We start from the raw sequence: 24,548 nt of genomic DNA on the forward strand, positions 1-24,548 counted from the left end.
TCAGCCTCTCACCCCCTGGAGACCACACGGGGACAGAAGATGGTCCCACCACCCACCAGACCTCCTGCGGAGACGCCGGGGAGGCCCCACTGAAGGCCCCCAGGGAGGTGGCACTGGGGTGCGCCCTGGTGGAGCCCCCACACGGTGGACCTGCTGCTTATTTTAATGGACTCGGAACCCTGGTCCACTGGCTTTGGTCCCCTTCGTGCCTGGCAGGCTGTGCCCCTTTCCCACACTCCCCCTGCCCGAGCCAGCCCTGCGGAAAGAGGGGCCTGTCACCCCGGATGAAGGCACATTCAGCAGTGCCCGAGGGACCCTGGTATCTGCACCTAAGAAGTGCCCCATGCTGGGCCTCGCCCAGGGGACATCATCTGCTTCACTCAAAGTGCCTCAGCCACCAGGCCCTCTAAGGCCACATCTGCCACACACAAACATGATCTAATCCCCATGCGGATGGCCAGCACCGGTGGCAGGGAGAGACCTGGGGGACGTGGCCACAAGAACTAAAAAGGCCAGTTCTTCATGTTTCAACCGAGGCCGGGCCGCCAGCCCAAACAGACTCTGTCCAACACAAACCTGGGGACACGCAGAGAAAAACAGACCGGCTTCTTTCCATGACTGAGCCTTCCCACTCGCTGGGCCAGGGGTGAGGTCACCCTGACACCTCTCTCTGTGACGGATGGCCTGGGGCCCCTCCCCCACCCATGGGACTTAAATCCAGCCCCAGACCACACACTGCCAGAAGCCAGTCTCCCGGGACGCTCAATGCCCACCGGCTCCTGACGGCCTGGGGGGCTCCCCACGTACCAGCTACGCTGTTATTTGTTATTTTTCTTTAAAGTGATGTAAAAAAACTCTTCCATTCCAAGTAGCTGTGAGATCATGGGTTTAACGTGCAAGTTCCACAGTTTTGACGCACAGCACAGTAAGCTGGCGGGTGGTGACAGCGGTGTTGCAGGGCGGACGGCCCAGGCAAAGCTGAGGCAGCTGCTTCTGAGTTTAAGTCCTGTCTCTCGCAGCGTTGGGCCCCAGGGCTCACAGGGGCTGCGCAGGCACCAGCCTCAGGGCTGCAGCCCTTTTCTAAAGGTCTGGGCCACAGCAGCTATACCCAGGGGAATGAGCAGGTGCGGGGACCTTCAAGATTCCGAGCACACCCCCGTCTGCCACTGCTGGGTGGAGGGGTTCAAGTCTGCTTCACGTTTGAGGCCTGGAGCGCTGGGAGCCGGTGTGAGCGCTCCCCATGAGACAGACCCTGGTGGCCCAAACCCGGTGGCAGGGGAGGTGCCGGTTTTGATTGATAACCACTGAGACGATGCGGAGGTTTGTTTTCTTGAAACTACAGGTAAATAATCGGTGTCCGGTGGCAGGGCCTCCTTGGGAAAGTGGTGGAGGAAGCCTGGGATGGCGGGAAAGTAGAAGGAGCCAGTTTCTCAGGTCGGGATGTAGGCCCCGCCTGGCCACCGCCGTCTCTTGCCTGGGCTGTTGCCGTGGACTCCTGGTGAGTCTCCCATCTCTGCCCTCATGTCCCTTGCTGTGCTCTCTCCTTGGTGGCCGGAGGGCTCATCCCGACACATTCTATCACATCGCCGAATCCTCTGCTCCAATTCTGGCTGCTCACCTCGCCCCGAGTGAACACTGAAGCTCTTCCTTTGGCCTGCGGTGGCCCGAACCCTGATTCTCCCCATCACCACCCTGTCCCTCTCCCTCATTCTTCTGCTCCAGCTGGCCACGCTGACCTTGTGCTCCCTGCATGCACCAAGCACACCCCTGCCGCAGGACCTTTGCACCTGTTGCTTCTCGGCCTGGACTCTATCCCTCATTGCTTCCACGTCTCTGCAAATAGCTCCTCCTGGGCAGGCCCTCGGAGGGAGCTGAAGTCGCTCCCGCTCTCGCTCCTTGCTCCGTGTCGCTCTTGGCACTCAGTGTGAGCCGTGAAGAGAAATGTTCCCGGGAGCCACACAGGCTGCAGATGGGAGGCTGCACAGTGGGCGTGGGGCGTGGGGGGCTTTCTTTGAAGTATCTGAAGCTGCTCAAGGCAGACAGTGGGCCGCACGCAGCGGGAGAGCCTCCGGAGGCACGGGGGGGAAGACTGACCACCCCTGCCTCACAGTGCACCCTGCTGTGGCCTTCCCTCTACCTGGGGAACACAAGACCTGGCTCCGAGTAACCCCCAGGGTCTGCTGGGCCAGGGCCTCTCTGCGGGTTACCGTGGCTACACACGTGGTCACTGTCCCAAAGCCACAGCTGGACCTGCCCACGTAGGTGTTCAGTCAGGTTTCATCAGGGACGGGGCTGGGGCTGCGGCTGGGGCCCGGGGCAGAGTGCTGGCCTAGCCCGTGTGAGGCCCTGGGCTCATTCTCAGCACCGCGTACAGACACACAGACAGACAAAGGTCCATCGATAACTAATTTAAAAAAAGACTGTGGCCCTGGCTCCTAAGGAGGCCATTTCCTGGGCCCCTCGAGCCTTTGGAAGGCGCTTGGCCTCCTCGCTTCGCGGGTCCCTGCCTCATGGAAAGCATCCCCTGGTAGTCATGTCCGCCTCGTGCGCGATGACGGCCGGACGCTCTGCACGACCACATCCTTCCGCCTTGAGTCGCTTTTTCCTTCTGATTTGAAAAGGACTTTAAGACCCGGGCATTTCACGGGCCTGAGGAGAGGTCGCTCTGGGTTTTCCATAAAATTCTATCTCCGGCTCCTCTTGGGAAAACAAGAAAGAGACCAGACAACCCGCCTGGGCCGCCGCTCGGTCCCTTTGGCTCGGCAGCTGGTGCAGGGACACAGCAGCCCGCCAGAGCGTGCTCAGCCTCGGCCCCTGCAAGGGCTCGCACCCAGAGCCGGGCCGGCTCCCCCTCCTGCTCGGCCTCCTGTGGAGGTCGGGGCAGCACCTCTCCTGCCGGTGCCTGTTGAACAGGGTCTGCGAAGTCCACTGGGCCTGTCCCCAGGTCCCCTGGTCTGCCCCACATTTATTCACCCTCTCGCAGAGCACGGTCAGACCCTCCTTGATCCAGCCTGTGCGCCCGGGCTCCTTGAACGCAAAGGCCCAGCCTCGTTGCCTTTCTGCTTCCTCCTGTCTGTGGCCTGGAATGCAGTTGTGATAGCCGGAGCCCCAGAAGCCATTCTGAAGAACAAGGTGACCTTGAAGATGGAAGCCGAATTCCAAGGTGAAGGAGCAGAAAGGCGAGGGCCTTGGAGTCCCCAGACCCTTCCATGTCAGCAGGAGGCAGCTCCGTGCTGTGTGAGCAGCTGCACTTCCATTTTCTTTCACGTGCTGCCAAAGTCGCTCTCCCCAAGTGAAGTCCCTCCTCAGCTGACCTGTGGCACACGCTCTGCTTCCTGAGTTGAGTGGCGGCAAGTCACCGCGGTCTGGGGGGGCGGGCCACAGGGAGGGCCCGGCCTCCGCTCTGCAGGGCGCTCCAGACTCCCAGGTGGGGGGCACGGGGGCTGCCGAACCCCACACCTTTCTTTCTAAAGCCTGTGTCCCCCTGAGGCTGGCCAAACCACAGGGCTGCACAGGGCTCCCTCGTCCCCACGCCAAGACGGTCCCCCGGGGTGACAGGCTGCTCCTCACAGGCCCCTGCCACCTCTCGCCTCCCGCGGCACCCCAGCTCTGTGGGGGTCCACCCTTGCAGTCTCCAGTCCACACCCTGAAATGACTCTTGGTCCTCTCTCCCGCACGTCACACCCACCAGCACGTCTCGTCCGCGCGGCCTGTGGGATGGCGGTGTCCGTCTTCCTCTCTGTGGTCTGACCGTCTTGTGCCTGGACCTTTGCAGCAGCCTCCTTAATGGATGCCCTTCTGATCCATTCTTCATGGAGTAGCCAGAGGCTCAGAGTCGTCAGGCTACGTCCTTCTCTGCTAATGTGCAGAGAACTGGTGCCTTCCATCTCACCCAGAAAGCAGAAGTCCTCCCCTTGGTTCAAGGCTCATGCCCTGCATGATGGACCCGAACACTGCCCCTTCATCTCCCAACCTCCTCCTCCTGTCCCCCACTGGCTCACACTCCACCTGGCCTCTCTGCAGCTCTGCTAACCTGTGGGAAAGTTCCTGCCCCGGGGCCTTTGCACATCCTGTTCCCTCTGCCTGGAACCTCTTCCCAGGGATCCCTTTGGCTGGTGTTCATACCTTCTCAAGGAGGCCACCCTGTATTAAGCCACATCCCTCTCCTTGGTTTATCCTCGCCACTTTCCACTGTCCCATGGGCTCTGTATTTATGTGTCTTGTTCATTGGCTTTGGCACCAGGATGTAAACAAGCAGAGATTTTGTCACTCCGTGTGCTGCTGGGTCCCCTCTGGCACACAGTGGGCACCTGCACACACCTGATGGATGAACCAGTCTGGCTGTAGACGCCATGTGCGGGCAGGAAGGGGGTCTCCCTGATTCGACTCCACACCAGCCCCTCTCCTCTTCTGGCGCTGGCTCTGGGTTCTCCCGTGCAGAACTGCGCCTGTCCGCTCCACTCCATGTGGTTCCCGGGCTGCAGGGTGATCTGGCTGCCCCACCACTGGTCCCAGCCTGCCGAGTGGTTCATGGTTGACCAGATGTCCCAGGAATCCAGGCCCGAGAGACTCAATCTGGGGACTTCATTGCACTTGTGGGAAAGCTCCCTTAGTACAGAGATGGCTTGCTAGAGTGCCACCTGGGTCTGCAATGGTCAGGAGTGCCCTGTGGTGGGCAGGCCTGAAAAGGAAGCCAACTTGCAGGAAAACAGAGATCCGGGAGACGGAGAGGCAAATGGCACCCAGGATAGTGCTGCTGGATCCAACCACACCTGAAGCTCAAAGTAGACTCAGACTCTTTATTCCCATGAGTCAAATAAATGCCCTTTTTAAACTGGCTCAGCTCTGCTAAGTCCCTGACATAGGGGTTGTGACTCATGTGACTTTACATCCAATGGCATCTCCTTCCCACGGCTCCTTGGCAGCTCCTCTAACCCTCCACTCAGCTGTTCTTTGCACCCATGATGCGTGACTCTGTCCCCAGCACACGCAGCAGCGGCAGAGGAAGCAGCTACAGTCGACCTGATTGACAGGTATCACTCAAGCCCAGGGACATCACATGCCTGGCTCACATACCTGGCAGTGTGCACTGTGCCCAAGCGGCAGGCTCACCCCAGGGTGGGCTGGGAGGAGCCCATGGTAACCTGCTACGTGGTACCACAAGAGACTCCCGCTGGGAATGACTCCTAAACCTAGCAGGGTCATGGACAAGCAGCACCCGGGCTCCGGCCCAGGGCCCAGGTGGCACCGACGGAGGACGGCTTTGGAGTTGGAATGTGAGCCAGCCACCACACAGGCACAGCCTGCCTGGGCTCAGCCACCACAGGACAGCAGGCGGATGGCATCTCCATTTTACACCCGGGGAGCCAGGGCACAGAGCAGTCAAGTAACTTTCCCAAAGCCGCACAGCCAGTGGTGGAGTGGTGATTGAGCCCAGCCGTCTGGCTAGACAGCGCCCAGCCTCGCCCGACGCTGGGAGTGCTTCAAGATGTTCTGAAAAGGCAGAGAGTCCTTCAGAGGTGCTTCAAGCTTCTCTCCATGCTTCACCTGGCTTTGCGGGGCCTGATTGTAGCCTACCAACTTCAGGGAGCCCCGAAAGGCAGTTTCTTCCTGCCTGGCCTGGACCTGGGAGAGTGAGCAGGACAGTCCACGCCTGATGTTCTGGGGCTTGGGTCCCACTGTGTCCTTGACCTTGGGGCAGACGCACCGCAGCAGTGACGTGGCATGAGTGGGGCCGGACAGGAAGCCCCGGTCATTGGGCTCACGGCTTCCCTCGCCCGCTCCTGCCCGCAAGGGGAGCTGCCCACGGCCGCCGCCGCCCTGTCCTCATGATGCAGGCGCACGGCTCGGGGGGTGGGGGGGCAGCTTCCTGGGAGCCCTAAACACCGGCTGTGCCGTCCCCGAGGCCCTGGGTTTCGCGGCGACTCTGTGGACACTGGTCTTTCTCTGAGGTCAGAGTTTCCCGCTTCCCTTCACAGTAATATTCCAGCTTCAAAAACCAAGTCCAGGTGGAGAGGATCTCGAGTGCAGGACCGGATGCAGGAGGGTGGCCGCTCTGCGTAAGGACCGTGGGGTCTGCTGAGCCGTGCCCGCCTGGCCTGGGCTCCCTGGGTTTGGTCTTGGACGAATGAAACCAGTGAACCCGGCAAAGGCCCTGGTTCCGGGCCTCCCTGACCGGAAGCCCCCACGAAGTAACATGGTGGCTGCTGCCCTGGGCTCTCCCGGGGGTGGACGGCCACCAGCCCATGGTCCCCAGGGCTACCCTGGAAACACGGCTCTTCCCAAATGCCCTGAAAACAGACGGATGATTTGGGTCACTTACTAATTCATACGTCCCTGGAGCCAGCTCCCGGGGCACGGGACACCTCCGAGGAACAGCTCAGGTTAAGATGCACGCTGGCAAGGCCCGGGGACGCCAGGCGGCCGCCCCAGCCTTCAATCAAGGACAGGGACGGGGGCCCTTCTCTCCCCGTCTTTTCTTGCTGGCCTCTCGGCCGGACCCTAATTAGGGTGGACGGCTCTTCTCCGCCCCGGGGCTGGAAGGAAGCCCGGGCCCGTCTCCGTGGAGAAGTCGCCCGGCAGAGCTGCCGCATGGGTGAGCAGAAAATAGCAGGTGATAAATTTTTTAGGACCCCCCTCCGCGTGCCAGTTGTGCCGACTGTGAGATAATGGGCGGGCTGTTGGGAACATGCATTATTGATCCCGTTCTGTCTCAGGGTTTATAAAAAGCCATCGGCCCGACTGCCACCTCCCCACCCCTCACCTCCTGAAAGCTCAGCCTGGTTCCAAAGGCAGGTCTGCCGTGGAGGAGGCCCTGGCTCGCCCGTGGCGGGGAAGGCCGGGAGGCACAGGGCTGTGCCGTGTCGCTGGAGGGGACAGACACGCCACAGAACATGCGACCACAGGATTCAGCCTTCAGCAACACTCACTCGTGTGTGCAGCTATCTAACCAACATGCCCCAGATCTGGAAGCAACTCACTACCCATCCCAGGAATCTGGTTAAGCAGAGCAGGGCTTCAGACTTGTGGGTTCAAATTCTGTTTAACTGTATTCTAGCTGTGCAACCTTGGACGAGGGGCTTAACTTCTCTGTTTCTCTATGGGCAAAATGGACAGAGTGGATCTGTACCTTGAGTCAGCCATGGTTTAGTTAGTTCTCCTTCTTACCCTCCCCGTGCACCCACAGCTCCTGTCCTCAGGTTGGCTTATTCCGATGGTTTTATTAAGAGTCGCAGATGCAAGATTCAAATTGGATTCTGGCGCGAGTCAGCTTAGCTGGCTGCTCAGTCACTCACCTGTCGGCTCCACCCCCACATCCAGACGTCGTCCTCGACTCTTCTCTTTCCTAACCTCCGATCCGTCCCTGCCTCTATCTCCCAAGCTCATACTGAGAGGGACCAGGTCTCACCAGCCACCTGCCCAGTCACTGCCCGGCTTCCTGGAGAGTTTCTGCTCCTGGAATCCCAGGGATCTCGGGGGCACACGGTGAGATCCCCGTCCTCCACGGCTGTCCATTTCACTGAGATCAACTCGCCAGCCCTCCCCGTGTCCACCAGGCCTCGGCGGCCTGGCCAGGAGGCTCCTGCCCTCCACTCCCGCCCCAGAGCCCTCCCTGTCCTGCCATGACACTGCCCAGTCCCCAGCCCTGGCACAGTGGGCTGCGCAGGGCAGAGGCCGCTGGACCTCCAGGGCCTCTCAAAGTCCCCAACGTCACCTCAGAACAGCCCGAAGGGCCACGAGAGGGGAGACCAGGGGCCCTGAGGTCCAGGTGTGCCCGCAAGTCCTCTGCACCAAATTCTGCTGGACCCCCCCCTTCGTGGCCGTGGCCCCCAGATGCCCTTATCACCAGCAGTAGCTCCTTCTGACCGCTGCCGGAGCCGGGCAGCATCTGTGTCCAGCTGTCAGCAACAAGCTCGGGTCCTGATTGCTGCCTCCTGCCAGTTCCTCTTGCACAGAGAAGCTCCTGAGAAACGTCTGCACTTGACCCTCATACGGACCAGGGAGCCGCTGAGTTTTACCCTGAGAATGTCTTTGGCAGCTAAAAGACTGATTTGGCTTGTGAAGGTTTACCTGGCAAACAATATGCTGTGACGTTTGATGGTGGCCAGAGGTAAGGGTTCAGCCCTCACCTGGCCAGTGACCACTCGACGGGCAGTCCTTTCCAGGATGGCACCGCAGTCTCTCTTCATGTTTCACCCCCCTTTTCCAGGCTCAGCCACCTCTGCCTTCCTGGTCCTGCCTCGGGGCCTTTGCACGTGCTGTTCCCACTGGCTGGAACACGTGTCCCACATTTCACAACACAGGGTGGTACTGATGATGAGCAGGGAACAATAGGGCCAGCACTGACCAGTGCAGTGGCCTCAAGCCACAGAAGCTATGAACACCTGAAAGTGGCTGTGCTGAGACACTCTGGGTGTAAAACACACATACATCATCAAAACCAGCTTAAAGGATGCAAAATGTGTCCTGATTTTTCATATTTGCTGCCTGTGGAAGTGACAGTAGTTGGGGTACACTGAGTTAAACAAAACATTGTTAACTTCACTGTTATCTTCATGGATTTGTCGTAGGGGCCCTTTACCACTGAGCTACATTCTTAGCCTGTTTTTATTTTGAGAGAGGGTCTTGCTAAGTGACCAGGCTGGCCTCCAATTTGTGATCCTCTTGCCTCAGCCTCCAGAGCAGCTGGGATTAAAGGCGTGCGCCACCCACTGGGCTCAACAGTATCCTTTCACTTTTTTTAAAAATGTGGCTCTTAGAAAACGTGGAATGACATTTCTTATTTGCATCTTATTTGCATCTGTGGCCTGCATTTCACAGCTGACCTCTCGTCTGGGGTAGGGGATGGGTTCCAGCTCCCTCCTTGGTACCAAAACCCCTGGAAGGTCCAGGGCTGTCTGTAAAATGGCCCGGTGTTTGCGTATAACCTAGATCACTTAGGAGACCTGACTCAGTGTCACCAGTTGCTAGGCTGCACCCTTTGGGAACAACGTCCAGGTCTGTGTATACTCAGTACAAAGCCAACCCCCTCTCATACCTCTGATGGACGGGGTGGCATCTGTGAGTGGACCTGTGGAGAGGGGTGGGCTGGGCAGCGGGGTTTGCCCTGCAGAAAGGACACCCACAGGGACAGTGGACTCCAGGGGGAGAGGGCAGAGGTCAGGGGAGCGGCCTGTGGGTCAGTGAGACCCGAAGGCGGAGTCTGGCCCCGGGGAACACAGGTCTGGCTGACCTTGGCTGAGGCCAGCTCTTGGGGGCCTCATTTCTGGAATGTCTTCCTCATACAAATAAAGAAGGGCACAGCTCGGGTGCAGAAGCCTGGGGACCTTGCCTAGGAGAGGGAGGAGTGGGGGGCCATCTGTGGTGGCCGTGGACGCAGCCCAGGTGGATCGGGTGGGGAAAGAGGTGGGGATGAGAGCCTGGTCCTGGCCTGCGCAGGCCTCCAGGAGCGGCTCTGCGGAGGGGACCCCGACCCGAGGCTCTACCGGACCCTGCTCCCTGACGTGCCCTTCCCGCGGGGGCTCCCTGGGGCGCCTGCAGCTTACCCAGCTCTACGTCCTGGTCGTCGGTCAGCACCAGGATGATGTTGGGGCGGATGTTCCTGCGGTCCCTCTGGAACCGGCCCTTCAGGCGGTGGGGGGACAGGAAGGCGGCGCTGCCGTCCAGGAGCGGCAGGACGGTGGCGGACAGCAGGCAGAGCAGCAGGCGGGGCGGGGCCATCTCAGAGGGTCCCCGCGACCCTCCCCGGGCGAGGCTGAAGTGCTCTGCGGACGGGTTCTGCTCCCTCTCACTCACGACCTGGGGAGGAGGCAGGAACCGGGTCAGCCCCGTGCCACCCGGTGCTGCTGTCCTCTGCCTGGAGGCCTGGGCGGGCTGGCATGGGCCACAGTCCTGGAGCAGAGCCCCTGGGCCCTTCTGGACTCCGGGGCCACCCGGCTGTGTGGGGACAGCCCTGGCCCAAGGTGGACAGCCAGCTCCTCTGATTCAACCCGCAGACCTGGCACAGAGAAGGGCAGTGGTGGCCCTGCCCGAGGGGAAGTGCAGGCCACCTGGCCTCTGCCCGGCACAGGGAGAGGACCACCAGGTGCAGGCTGTAGTGGGCTCCAAGGGGCTGGACGGGACGGTCACCAGGCTTCCTAGATGCAGCTGGTGTCCCTGTCCCAGACCCGCCTCTCCCCTCAGTCCCCCCAGCCAGCAGGTGAGCGGCCATCGAGAACCCATCCGTGGGCCCAACCCCAGCACCTCCAGGTGGGCACAGGGGCCTCAGGGTGAAGTGGCCGGGTGACAACAGGAAAGGGGAGCTGGGGGGCTGCCGAGGGAGGAGTGAACTTTCACCTCCCACCGTGACCTCTCCCCTTGACCCCAGGTCATGGTCACAGCAGAGCTGGGGGGGGGGCAGCAGTCTGGGCTGCGCGGTCTCTGGCCTCTCTGGCTCACAGCCGCAGTTTTCTTTTTCCTTCTTAGGGAAATGATCCTTCAGGTCACATCCAGATACCAACCAGGGTCTCACTTATTAGAGGGAATACAGGCGTGTTACTCCCATCCAGATACCAACCAGGGTCTCACTTATTAGAGGGAATACGGGCGTGTTACTCCCATCCAGATACAGACCAGGGTCTCACTTATTAGAGGGAATACGGGCGTGTTACTCCCAACCAGATACCAACCAGGGTCTCACTTATTAGAGGGAATACGGGCGTGTTACTCCCATCCAGATACCAACCAGGGTCTCACTTATTAGAGGGAATACGGGCGTGTTACTCCCATCCAGATACCAACCAGGGTCTCACTTATTAGAGGGAATACGGGCGTGTTACTCCCATCCAGATACAGACCAGGGTCTCACTTATTAGAGGGAATACGGGTGTGCGCTGGGAAGACACCAAGCACCTGGGAGTTGAGCTGCACCACGGGGCCATGACCTTGAAGGAGACTGTCTGTCCCTCCTGTCCATGGGGAAAGCCTGGCCACCACGCCAGAACCCCAGCTTGGGCACCCAGCAAGGCTCCAGGATTCTGCCTGCACCCTCTCCTGGGGACTGCGATGTGGCTGGGGGGGGGTCTCCCCACCACCAGCCCCCGCCCCATCCTGCATACACCCCCAGGGCAGCAGGGGATCCTCCTACAGTGACTGGACTGGGGTGAGAGCCACAGGGCCCCAAATCGAAGGGGCGTGTGCTCCCAGACTGTGCAAGTTGAAGGTGTTTTTCACCTACAAGAGCCCTCCTGTGTCTACCTGCCCAAGCCCCCCCCCCCCCCCCCCATGGCTTACAGAATAAAAGTGAACTCCCTGCAGGGCCTGGGGAACCTTTCCCCAGGTTCTACTGCTCTCTAGCACACCGGCTTCTCATTTCCACCCCAGGGCCTTTGCACTCCCCGCTTTCATATAACTGTTAAGGGTTTCGTAGGGTTTGCATGATGGACTCAGTCTCCTCTGCCAAGTTAAGAGACTCATGTCAGCTCCTTGGACAGGCCCGTCTAAGGCGGTGTCCCTGTCCCAGGCTCTCTCTGTATTTATCATCCATTTATTTCCCTCAATCACCCCCCCCGGAGGGGCAGCCCCATGAGGGCAGAGATGGTCTGTGGTGGTCCCCGGCCCCGGCCCCTGTGTAGTGCCTGCCACGATTCTGCTGGAGTCCTGTGAGTTCTGCAGCTGAGGCGGCTGCTGAGCTGGGCCTCTGAGGCTCAGAGGCCGGTCACGGTCGCCCTGCCCCACCACCCTCCAGCCAGCCACTCTGGGTCCCCGGGCAGGGCTCTCATAGGACGGCCCCAGGCAGGGTCCAGGGCTGGGCACTTTGCCCTCCTGTCACGGCCACCTGCTCTGTCCTGACACGCAGAGCTGGGGACTTGGACGGCAGAATCCGACCTGAGGGCCAGGGCTCCGGGTGGGGGGACGGACTCCGGCCTCAGCCTCCTCACCTGCTGAAACCCGGGTCTCTGCCAAGCCCTGCAGGACGGTCTGTGCCACCCCGTGTGATGGCAGAGAGCATGTGCCCTGCTGGGGACTCTGACTAGGAACTCAACACCTCTGTGCCTCAGTTTCCTCATCAGCAAACTGGGTGTGAAGGATGGGACCCGTCCCTCGCTGCTGAGGCTAGATGGCACAGGGAGGGTCAGCATAGCGTCACCAGGCCGCGTGGCCACCCTGCAACCTCCTTCAGTCCAGGACCCCCGCTACAGGCGCTACCGTCCCCATTTCACCAGAAAACGAGGCTTCTCACGGCCCCACCAGCGCCCACAGGGAGTCTGCACCCAGGTCCCCCGACTGCCCGGCGCCAGCTCCCCCCAGCCCCCTCCCAGCTCCTCGCATCAGACAGCGCAGGGCGATCTCCGGGCTCTCGGTGGGAACGTCCCCAGGCACCTCTTCAGATGGCCTCATTTTAAACTCAAACTACGAGACACATTTCTGAAGGAAGATTGTGTCCAGGCACCAGTGGAAACGACGTCCCTTCCCCGCGGAGCCGCTCACACCACGAAGCAGGGCACAGGGAGGCCCTGCAAAGCCCCTGAGCGCGACTCCTGCCCGGGCTCCTCAGGGGGCTCAGCACATTGAAGGGTCCATGTTCGCAGGGCCCCAGGCCCCAGGCCCGCTCCTGCCCCGAGCACCTCGCAGGTGCCACCCGCGTAACCCGCGCAGCCACTCATGGCTCTTATGCCCGCGGTGTGGATGGCCAAGCCAGCACAGGGAGGCAAGGCCACTTTCCAAGGTCATGTGGAGAGAAGAGCCCAAACCCAGTGTGCTGGACAGTCGCCCTGGAGGCAGCCCCGCCAGCAGGTCCCGAGAGCCAGCCTCAGCCTCCGCAGCGAGGCCGTAAGGGGGTGCAGGAGGGAGCGGGGGGCTCCTGGCCGGCGGGGCTGGGTCCAGGACAAGGTCCACTGGACTCTGGTCATGCCCCTTGGTCTTGGAGCCCCTCCTCTCGGACAGGGGACCTCCCAGCCCCTTCCTCCTGGATGGAGGCTGCGGAGAACAGGCTGATTTCTCCCTCGGCGCCCGTCCTGGGTCCATCCCTGGCGAACCCTGGCTCGGCCCCTCCTGGCCTCTGCCAAAGAAACCAACTAAAGATGACACGAGGCTTCCGCCTCCATTTTCCCTTCTTGGTAAAACACTCCAAGAAGCTGAACCTGCAGGGTCTCTGGCCACCCCGCGGCCCCCTGACAGCAGGCCTTCAGCCCCTGGCCGCCGCCGCTCACCCAGGCTCCTCGCCAAGGCCCCCTGGTCCCCTCTCTCCAGCCAGCAGCACGGCTGGCTCGGGGGACACCTACCGTCCTGGCGTCCAGACAGCCCCCGCCTCTGGATCCACCTGCCTGCCTGCAGGGCGCGACCTCAGGTGCCCCCCACTGTGGGGAAATGCCCGGCCATCCAGGCCCCTGGGGGACCCAGGTGGCTGTGTCCTCGGAGACCCCCCAAGTCCAACGAGAGGAGCGGAGGGGGGCTGGGACGGATCAGGGACATGGCCGGAGGTGGGGGGCCCTGGGGTGTGCAGAGGTGCCCTGGGATCAGGGCCAGGGCCTCCCAGGTGGCCCCCAGGCCTGGCCCACCTGTGGCTCCTTCCCTCTTATACTCTGGAGACGTCCAGCCAGGGTCTCCTCTGTGTGAGCACAGCACAGGGGGCAGGATAACCCCCCGGGGGGTGACAACAGTCTCCTTAGGTTCCCTCCTCCACCTGGGCTCTCACCACAGCCAGAGGATCCTTAACACATCAGTGGGGCCTCTGCCTGCAGCCAGGTCCCTCGACCATCTGCCCCACCACCGCCTGCTTCATCCCCTCCCTCTCTCCTTGGTTCCAGCCACAGGGCCTCTGTGGAGCCGGGCCAGCCCTACCCCAGGACCTCTGTGTGCTCTTCCCTCCGCCTGCAGCCTTCATCCAGGTTGCTTGATGGCCCCTGCTCACCTCCTTGCAGTGCAATCTCTGCATCCCCCAGTCACGTTCGTCACCTCTGGCAACTAGCTATTTCACTGTCAGTCTCCCTGCAGAATGTCACCTTCCTGGACGTGGGTTGTTGCCAACGTTGTTTATTTCCATGTCCCAGCACCTAAAACAGGGCTTGGCTCCCAGCAGGCACCGGCACAGGGACTGACTTGGCAGAGAAATGTCCCCCTCCTCTGGTCACAGTCCCCGCCCTTGCCCCACCCCGTCATTGTGTCCCCTCCTCTCTCTCACCCTGACTGTGGGGTGGACCCCGTGGGCCAGGGCAGCCAGCAGCACTTCCCATCTCTCGGGCTCCACCAACTGGCCCAGGACAGATGTGGGACCTGGCACCAGGTCTGGCCAAGGGGACAGAGTCCTGGAGCCTGCAGAGGCCTACTTTGGAGGCAGATGGCTGCCAACGGGGTGCCCAAGAGCAGTCGGAGAGACGGGCAGAGGGACAGAGGGAGGGAGACGGTCAGACACCCCAGGGACGGTAGAAAGGCTGCTCTGGGTGCTGGGGGCAGCACCACGTGGTGCCCAAGAGAAGAAGCTGAAGACCCTTGGCAGAACCCAGGGTGTACCCTGGAGCCAATCCTAGGCCCCGGTGAGGGTCCCCTGGAGCCACCTGGTCCACGCTGCGGCAGCCGTCTACAGTGGGAGGCGCCAGGGCCACCACCAACCTGAGGAGCTGACCTCGCCCCAATCCCCAGGCCCCTCCTGTGTTGGCAGCGCCCTCCTAACAACACCCTGAGTTCAGATGCTCCGCTCACGGGAGGAAGCAGAGGCGGAGGGGGGGGTTCTGGAACCTTCCGGCTGCCAAACACTCCCCCGTCAGCTGCCTCTGCCCGGTGGCCGGGGAGGCCCCCCAGTGCAGCAGGTCAACGGCCGTGTCCAGCTCCCTGGTTGGGCTGGCCCAGGAGACACCCAGGGGGCGGGAGGAGGGGCCCAGGTGGTGGCTGCCAGGCACCGTCCCTGGCAGCTTGCTGGGGACTCACAGCTCCAGGAGGCAGCCCTCTCCAGGCTCCCTGATGTCACCTGCCCAGGGACATGGGCCACTCACGCCCTTCCACTTTGTTCTCCCTTTCCTGGAGGGCAGCATCTGCCCCCACAGCCCCAGACTCAGAAGGCACCTGGATGTCCCGGCCCCGGGGCCCACACGCTCAAGTAGAAACCAAGGAGGAGACGGGACTGAGGGCAGTCGGGGAGGGCTGCCCGGAGGAGGCCTGAGAGTCAAGGCTAGAAGTCTCACAGGATCCAGTTCTGCACATCCACGAGGGGCGGTCCTGAACCTCACAGGCCCAGAGGCTGTCTGGGCAGAGGGGACACACGCACATCTGTCTGGCAGTCCCCTCTTCCTGGCTGCAGGCTTTCCCCAGCCTCCTCCCCTCTCTGGGGCAGACAAAGAAAGGACAGTCCCTCCCAGCCCACCCTCCTAGCCCAGGGCACGGGCAGGCTCTCCACCTGCCCTTGGAACCCAGGTGAGGCAGAGGACCCAGCCGCTCCCTAGGGCAGGACAGGGGACAAGAGTCCTTCAGAGAGAGGGGAGAAGGTGAGGTTTCAGGACGGGGCTCAGAATCTGGAAAGGAAAGGGGCTTAGAGTCGGGTGGAAAGCAGCCCAGCCCCAGGGCCCGCCACCGGCTGCCCGCAGAAGCTACGATGCAACAAGGAAGTCCCCAAGGCTCCAGGAGCCAGGCAGGGCTCGTGGGACAGCAGGAAAGCAAGCCCTGACCTCGTGGCATGGACACTGTACAGCGCCCACACAGCGTCCACGTATCAGAAGCTGGAAAGCCTCCAGCAGGGGCGGGAAGGGTAAGAAACAGGCCTGGCGGACCCGTGCACAGAGCGGGTGGCTCACCAGAGCGCACGGCGAGTTTGGAAACAACATGCTCTGCGCGTCCAGCGAGCAGATGGTGGAAAGGCTGGAATTCACTCTCTTAGACACCTGAGCATCTGCTCCCTTGCCGCAGTCTGGTTGGGCACAAATAACCAGGAGGTCACGAGCCACTTGTAGGTTCAAACAGGAGCTACTTTATTGCCCAAACCCCACGGGAACTCTCTAGAACTCAACGGGAACTCGCGAGAACTCAAAAGTAGTGGGCACCCGAGGTAGCAGGAGCCGCCTTATTGCCGGACAGCAGAGGTTTATATACACAGCTGGCTTCAATCTAGCATCATCCAGTCACAGCAATCAGATTACCCCAATAATTATACACAGCGTAACCCAATTATCATCATCCCAATGGCTGCTGGTTACCTCTCAACCACTCCTTCTGGCAAAATGCCAGGCGCCCTCTGGACTTGGTTGTGGCTCTCAACACTCCCTGCCCGCGGGATGTCTGGATCAGTCAAGAGCAGCAGGAAAACCAAAGCCCACCCGGGGAGGCCCCAGGGCACTGGGCGGGGCGGGGGGAGGGGAGGGGTCCCCAGCCCAGGGCCTGGGTTTGAACGGCTCCACTGCTGACCTGGGAAAGTCACTTCTGTGGCCTCAGGGGCCTCATCTGCACAGGGGGGACCGTACCAGCCTCACCCAGTACAGATGTGAAGGCAAGATAGCTTACTACTCCAGGCGCCTTTAGAACAAATTGGTATACAATAGGCACCCAATAAATGCTGGCTAGTGTTGTTTGCTGGGTTTAAGCCACCCAGCACCCACAGCTCCCAATGTCCACTTGGGGATCCCCTTCTCCCCATCCTTGGTCCATGAGGTTGAGGTCAGAACCAGGTTCAGGAGGCCCAAGGCTCGACCATGTGATCAGACCTGAGCCAATCAGAGAACGGGGGGCGCTGTGGCCTGACATCAGGAAGAAGCTCCCACTGTTTTCCTACTGGCTGACCAGCTCCATAGCATCCCAGTGTGACCATGGGTAGGCCCCGTGCCACCTTGCCTCCCGTGGAGAGGACAGGGAAGCTGACACAAGAGGGTGGGCCTGTGTCGACATCTGAGACCTGGATCCCGCTGAGCCTGAAGGAGGAAGCTCGCCCCTGGCTGGCTTCTCGTTCCATAAGTTCCTCTTTCTCCTTCCACAAGGGTGAGCTCTTTTCTTTCTTTTTAGGTCAACTTCCTCCCTTTTGGACTCACAAGAGACCCGATGCAGATCCCTTTTTCCCTCGGGTCTTACTGAGCTGCTGTTCCTGACGCTTGTGACCAGAGGAGCCCCCAGGGCAGAGCGCCAGGAAGGCGCGTGGGGCCAAGTGCAATTTGGGTCTCGGTTTCCCCATCTGACCACTTCGGAGCGTGGCTTTGGGGGGTGGAGCCTGGGGGGTGGGTGGCCTTCTGCCTGGCCTCCCCTTCACCTGGGCTTCTGCTTGGTCTTACTGCAGGGCCGTCGGTCCCCTGGGAGCTCCAAGGCAGGGCGCTCTCTTACACCCACCTCTGACGCAGCCCCCGATTCTTGCAGCCAGTCAGCACCTATGTCCTGAGCACCTACCAGGCACCGGGAAAATCCCTCATGGCTCAGACCCAAAGCCCATGGCCATGATCCCCTGGATGGAACAGGGAGGGGACAGCTGGTGGGGAACTCTGAATAGGTGGCCAACCAAGGACTCTCCGAGGTGACCCTTAGCCAGGACTCTGAGGACATTGCTTTGTGGGGACTTAGGGGACCAGCAGGTGCCAGGGCCCTGGTGGGCACAATCTGTGTGTCTGAGGGCTGAATGGGCAAGTGGGCTGCGAGGTGGACGAGGGCCTGGAGGTGTTCCCAGGTGAGGTGACCTGGGACAGGTTTCCTCGGGGTTCTGAGAACAGACCCCAGGGCCTGAGGGATGTCCGCCAGTCCACGGGAGGGCAGGGGCTGGGGCCAGGCGGCAGCAGTGCAGGGCCAGGGGTGGACAGCTCTGGGTGGCGGAGAGACTACACTTGCCAGACGTTCCAGTCACCAGCCCTGTGTCACAATGTTCCTGAAACCGTGACAAACACCTGAGCAGGACCCCACGGAACGCAGGGCTCCGCCTGGAAACGTCTGGGCCACGGCTGGAGAGTCTCCGGGGTCTCTTGGGTCACCTGGAGGCTGTGGTGGGCATGGGCTGGCATGGACCAGTGTGTTGACCCTGGTGGCCTCAGGGTGGGGTCTGAGTTCCTAGACCCTGAGCTGTCCCCTCCACCGTCCCAGGGAGGTCCTCCCAGACATAGATCCTTCTGAGTGGGGCCCGGCCAGATCCCGGGAGGGGACCCAGATTTCCACGGAGGAGCAGAGGGGTCGCCCTGGAGACCCGCAGAGGGGGTCTGGGGCCTTGGCCAGGCAGGGCAAGAGCCCAGGCCGACCCGCAGCACCTGGCCCTTCTGGGAGTGAGGGTCCCGGGGACCGCTGCGTCTGCTGGGGCCGGAGCTGGTGTCACGCCTCTGACGACTTCCTGGGCCTCACGGGTCGTGGGCTGATGTGAGGCCCAGCCCCGCTCTTCATCTCAGGACCCGGGGGGTCAAAGCCGTGGTGCTGGGGTCCAGCGGGTCCTGAGGTGGACAGAAAGGGAGGGGGCTAGCCCCAGGGGTGGCCACGGTGACCTCTCCCTCCACCTGCGGACCTGGCTTCCTGGTTCCACTGGGGAGAGTCAGACAGACCTTCCTGTCTGACATGTAAGGCCCCCACTGCTCCTCACTGTCCCCTCAACCCCCATCCTGCTCCAGAGGGACGGAGGACGCGCCCTGGCAAAGCCAGCTCACTGGACGGTGGGGCCGGGGCCTCTCCCCCAGCCTCCCGCTGCCAGGCTCGGGGCCTCTGCGCAGGACCACTGTCCCCACGGACGCCGTCCAGGGGTCCAGGGGACACTGCTGTCCAGGTGCTCGTCTTAACACCAGGAGCTGACCTCCCGGGGGCTGCGGGGACAGCCTGAGACCCCGTGTCCCCTGCCTGGCCCAGGACAAGGCAGCTCCCGGGACACCTGCCCGGGGGAGGAGCCTGGCAGGTGCCTGTGCAGTGAAGCAAAGGGGTCCCCTCTGAAGGAGCAGGCGGGTGGCCGGCACCCAGCACCCGTCCAGCGTGCCAGTCCTGGCGACTGCAGGACCACGGCCACTCCCGGTGCTGGCTTCACCTCCCCGCTCCTTCCCGTATCTGGGAAGTGACTTAGTGTCCCCGCTCTGAGGGCGCAGGCCCTTCTCCCAGGCCAGGGCCATTCCAGGTGGACCACAGTCTGCAGGGGACATCGCAGGTGTGGCCCATCCTGGCCCCTACCAAGAGATGCCAAGCAGCCCCTTCTCCAGGAGTGACATCAAACCATCTCTAGATGTCACTGAACGTCCCCTGGGGGCAAAAGAGCCCCCGCTGAGAACCCCTGACATGGACCTCACAGGCCACATGGTCGAGGGCTAGGGCCCTGGGCTGGCCTCAGGGGCTCGTGAGCATCGCGAGGGGTCAGTGCTCAGTTCACGGTCACGGTCACTGTCCTGTCCATGTCCGACTAGAGCTGAGGACTGCTGTGTCCCCCCTCTGGGAGCCACGTCCCCACCCCATGGGACTCGATGGGGGGGGTCCTGCAGGCAGCCTGAGGTCTGGTCACCTCTGGAAGGAGACCCCTGTCTGCAGTGGCCTTTGGGTGGAGTGGGGACACAGACAGGCCCACAGGGGCCAGGAGGAGGCGGGGGGGGGGTGGAGGGTTCAGATTTGGGGCAGGAGGGAGGTGAGCCCTGGACCACATGGCAGACCCCGTTTCACAGTGAAAACTTCAAGTCCATGTTAAACTCTGGGAGAGCCAAGCCCTCGGAAGGTGGCCAAGGAGCTACCTGCAGACCTTCAGAGCCGTCTCGTCTTTCCTGAGCACTTACTATGTGCCAGGGGCTGTGTGTGCCAGGCAGTGGGCATGGGGCAGGCCTTTGTCCTCAGGTCCTGGCATTCTGGTGGGGAAGACAGACTCCAAAGCGGAGATTTGGATTGTCCTGTGAGCTTGAAGGAAGCTGTCACAGTGACAGGAGAGAGGAATTTGGGAGAGGCCTCTTGGAGGAGGAAACACTGGAGCTGAGACCAGAAGGTGGGTGAGAAGCTGCTTATGGACAAAGTGCTTCCTAAGCAAAGAAAAAGCCCATGCAAAGGCCCTGTGGTGGGAATGAGCAGAACGAAGCGGGACATGGCAGAAGCAGGGAGCAAGAGTGACAAGCTGGCATGGTGAGGGGTGGCTTTCCCCGGCCCAGGATTGCGGGCGGGCCACGCCCTCTGTCCTCCCTGGGCCCTAGAGGAAATGGGAGTCAGATACAGGCATTCCCACCTCCGCTCTTTGCTTCTTTGTCTCACAGAGGACAAAGCTCCTGGTTAGTCACAAAGTTACTTCTACAAAAGGCCTTTGGCCAAAAGCAGTGAACTTGGGCTCAGTCTTTACTCATGCCTAACTGTGGGCTGGCGCTCAGCAGGACAGCCACAGCCGCCCGCCATCAGAGCCCCACCTCGCCCGTGTTTCAACCCCACAAGCCCCTGGCCTGTGTGCACCCCATGGAACACGCGTGTGTCCCCGGGATTGCCACTTCCCCCTGGAAGGGCACACAGAGGGTGAAAGGACATTCGGAGCCCCAGTATTAATAATCCAATCACCCCGCCGCGCCCCACCACGGCCTCGGGAACGGCCGACGCCTGCAGGGCTCCAGAAGCAGGGGATGGAGAGGCTGCGTGCCCCGGCAGAGTGGGTCCGGAGGCGGGGCACCCAGTGTGGCGTCAGCCAGGTCAAGGCGTCCCCTGCAGGGGCCAGCAGCAAGCCCCCCATTTTCCAGATGAGGATGCTGAGGTGCCACTGGGAGTCGGCATCACCCACAGAGAGAAGGGGTCCCGGGGTCCCAGTGGCACCTGGACAACAGGGAACCTGACCAGAAAGGCTGCGATGCGGACGTGGGCGCCTGCTCAGCCTCCACGACGTCCTTCACTTTACCACGCCAGCTCTTCTCTGGGGGAGGGGCACTAGGCAGGGGCCGCGCAGAAACCTCCAGCTCTCCTCCTCTGTCCAGCATCTGGCCCCCTGCAAGAGGGCCACCCTCTCCTGCCAAGGGTGACCCTGTGACCAAGCGAGGTCCATCGGACTCGCTGTGCCCCGGCCTCCAGGGTGAGGTGTCCAGGGCCCTGTGTAGCTGGTGCTCCTGCCCAGTCCTTCTCCCAGCCTGGCCCCGGCCTTCCCAGCCACGTCCTGGGTCTCCCAGCTCCTGCCGCTGAGTCCTGCTTCAGCGTGGGTGGGAGGCCAGCCAAGGCCACTTGTAGCCTGTGGTGCCCAGTGACTTCAGCAGACCCTGAAGGCCCCACTGTCCGGCATTCATGCCCCGGCAGGCCTACCCCATGCAGCCTGGCTGGCTCTGTGGCCAGTTGGGACCAGAGGTGGCAGAAGTGAGGCCAGGTTGGGGCTAAGGCCTGAAGCCTTCACTTCTGAGCTCCCTGAAGCCACCATGTGGGGAGGAAGCCAGGCAGCCGCGAGGAGGGGCCAGGTGGCCACTGACCCCAAGTGAGCTCCTGACTGGTGACCAGCTGAGCTGCTAGCCGTCTGAGTGGAGTCAGCTTGGACCTCCCGGCTGGTAGCCCCCAGCATCTCAGGGCCACGAAGGGGACCCACCACTCACTCGCTCAGGGCCACCCATCGGGGCCTCACGGGCCGCCTCAGGCCCCTCACTGTGCTGGTAGGTGCCAGGTGACAGGTACTCAGCAGCAGCAGCTTCATCATCACCAACAAGCTGGCCAGGCACTGTCCTCGCAGTGTGGCCTTCGGTGTGAGTGTGTCACTGCAGGGGACACACTCGAGTGCCATGTGGGCTGGGCAGGGAACCCCATGGGTAAAGTGGGCCTGTGTAGAAAGGCCACCATCCTCCCCCCCCCCCCCCCGTCCCAGTGACTACTTATAACAGAGGAGCAAGAACAGGGGCATCAGCAGGGCCATGACACCCACCCAGAGCTTGGTCCAGCCTCGGGCAGCGGGGATGGGGCAGGGCGAACCCGGGCCACAGCCAGACGGGGCCTGTGACCCCTGCTTCTCAGGAGGAGCCCCAAGTCCTAACTGTTAAGACGTGAAGTCCTGAAATGTCAAAAACCTGACAACCAATTTTCTAAAACGTTCAGAATAGCGCACAGGTTCAAAAACATTCTGGGAGTCCAAAACGGCCCCTGGCCAGCAGCTGTGCTGCCCTTCCTAGCAGGATGGCCGCAGGGAGCGGCTGCTGGGTCTCAGTTTCCTCGTCTGTAGAACGGGGGCGGGACACCCTGGCCGCGCTGAGCTGTTCAGCGTGCGCGTGAGCAAACGCCCTCTGCTGGACCCGAGTGAGCCTCGGACGTGGGGTCAGGGAGGAGGCGGAAGGAAGCCGGCCTGGAGCCCTCCAAGATGAACTGTCACGCCCAGGGGGCCTGGCAGCGGACCCCACAGTCCCTGCGGTGGCATAAGTGTACGGTCCCCGAGAGCGGCTGGGAGTGTGAGAAACAGCCCTCCTGTCCCCACCTTGGCTCTACCAGTGACGGACGGGCTCAGACTCCCTCGCCCCAGCAGTCACCTTGAAGCAAGGGCACCCGATGACGCCGACTCAGACTCCGTGCCCCTGCGGAGTGCCAGGCCTGCCCCAGGTGCTGGGGTTCAGCAGGGAACAAGACGGCAAAGTCCCCCAGCCCCAGAGCTTACTGTCCACAAGGGAGAGGACAAGGACAAGCCCTTTGAGTGTGACAAGTGTCCTGCACGTCAACAAGGTGCCATCCATCCTAGCACTCTGAGGAGGTGACACTGGAAGGATCAGAGGAGGCAGACTTGGGGAGCTGTGGGGGGGCACAGTCCAGGCAGAGGAGCAGCAGGTACAAAGGCCCCGAGGCTGGAAGGAGCTTGGCTGTGTCGAGGACCAGAGGGACCAGAGGGGCAGGCGCGACAGGCCAGGAGCGGGGAGAGCCACCTCTCTGAGCCAGGAGTCTGGGCTTTATTAGGTCCAACAGGCCCTTGGAAGGAGCCTTTCGGGACAGCTCCCTCCCTCCAGGAGCCCTCTTGGGACCTGGCAGAAATGCCCTGCAGAAGGACCCCGCCAGGACCTTCCCTCGGCCTGAGTAGCTCTCCAGCAGGACGTTGAGTTGCCGGGCAGCTGCTGGGCCCCGACTCCAACCCCAAGGCACCGGGTCAGCCTGCCTGGGTGTGGCCTGGGCGCAGTTCCTCTGGAGACTACGGGGACGCCTAGGCCACTCCCAAGCACCTTCCCAGGCACATGGTGACCGGCCTCCTTGGGCCCCCAGGGGGCGCAGGGTCCTGGCTGGAGGTCAGGCCCGGGGCTTTGCTTCTTCTCTGACTTGGCCCCAAAGAAGGGATGGCTGCGGCCTGGTGGCTCCAGAGCACACTGGCCAGAAGCTGCAGAATCCAGCTCGAGGCCCAGCATCACCTCCGATGGCTGCCACCTCTCCAGCTGGCTTTCCCTGTCTGTCACAGGGAGATCAATGGCTTTCCTTACAGGCAGAGTGGCCAAAAGACCAGGGGCTTTGGCCAGGTGCCAGAGCACTTCAAAAAGCTCCGAAAGGACCTACAAATGTGACAGTGATGACCGTCGTGACAACGCGGCTTCCATGTGACTGGCCTTGTTCCAGGGTCCCCAACTACAGAGGAAGCTGCCAGCCCCTCCCCAGCTTACGGAGGGGAGTGCAGCTCAGAGAGGGTAGGTGACTTGCCCAGCCCCACACAGCTCCCTCGAGGGTGGGCTTGGCCTTGAACCCAGGTCACAGACCCCCCCCCCCCCCGAGCCCCTCGGGACAGGCTGATGGTCATCGTTCTGGTCATCACACGACTGGGACGCATCTGGTGGGGGCACGGGCGTGTTGGATAGTTTGAGGCTCCACCGTGGAGAACCCCCACCTCCAAGACAGCCCTCGAAGTTCCCAGGGGACCCTCATGCAGGTAGAAAAGCCATCTGTGGTCCCTGAGCCGAGACATGGCTCTGACCCTCAGGTAGACAACATTTGCGCCTGGCTTTACCCCACCCCGGAGTAAACCGCGGGAAGACGGGTTTGTTCCACTTGGAGACTTCGGGAAACCCCCTTGTTCATGGCCATCCTGCCTATAGCACCTGAGCTGCCCAAACTGCCCACCGGCGTCCAGCTGACTGGCCGCTGTCAGGCTGACGTGATCCTCCCCACCCGGGCCTCTGGCAGCGCAGGTCTGCTGGTGCAGAGCTGGGCACTTACGAACTGCAACACTCACGCTCCCTGTGGGTTATGGGCACCTCTCTGGTGAGATGTGGAGGTGGCTCATGTGATCTATGAGTCTGTTTCAGGCCAACCTGGGGAAAGTATTTGCTGGAAGAAGACAGCGTTTGGTTTGCTGATCTGGGAAATACTGGGCTAAGTCAAGCAGCAAACCAAACACCTCCCCATGTTTGGTTTGGAGGTGAGCATAGAACCCAACCCCAGGCCAATGAGACATAAAACAAAGTGTGCCGGACAGTGGATGCTCCTAGAAGGATTTTCTTCTCTGAGTAAAAGGGAGTCAGCCAGGAGTACTCCTCTATATTCCCACTTTGCTGGGGGATGTGATGTCTGGAATTGTGGCAGCCACACTGACCCCATGAGACAACAAAGTTGAAGACAGAAGAGAACACAGGGACAAAGGCTAGGAGGAGTCTGGGCTTTGGACGACATGGATGTACTGATGACTAAGCCCTGGACTCCCCTGATTTTGCTATGCAAGAAATAAACATCTCTACTGCGTAAGCCACTCGGGGCCAGTAGTC

General features: G+C 61.6%; 1 protein-coding gene across 1 annotated transcript in view; it reads right to left on the reverse strand.

Annotated features, from left to right (window-relative positions):
• The window catches only part of SULF2 (sulfatase 2), a 436,121-nt gene that overhangs the window by 51,296 nt on the left and 360,277 nt on the right, over positions 1-24,548 (reverse strand). Inside the window, exon 2 of the mRNA XM_081289584.1 lies at positions 9,546-9,788. Within this exon, the coding sequence (XP_081145710.1) occupies positions 9,546-9,720 (175 nt within the window). The 5' untranslated portion in view covers positions 9,721-9,788. The remainder of the gene's footprint in view (positions 1-9,545; positions 9,789-24,548) is intronic.

This window comes from Spermophilus citellus, assembly GCF_964194105.1.
Source record: "Spermophilus citellus genome assembly, chromosome: 4".
In the NCBI taxonomy this organism is placed as follows: Eukaryota; Metazoa; Chordata; class Mammalia; order Rodentia; family Sciuridae; genus Spermophilus; species Spermophilus citellus.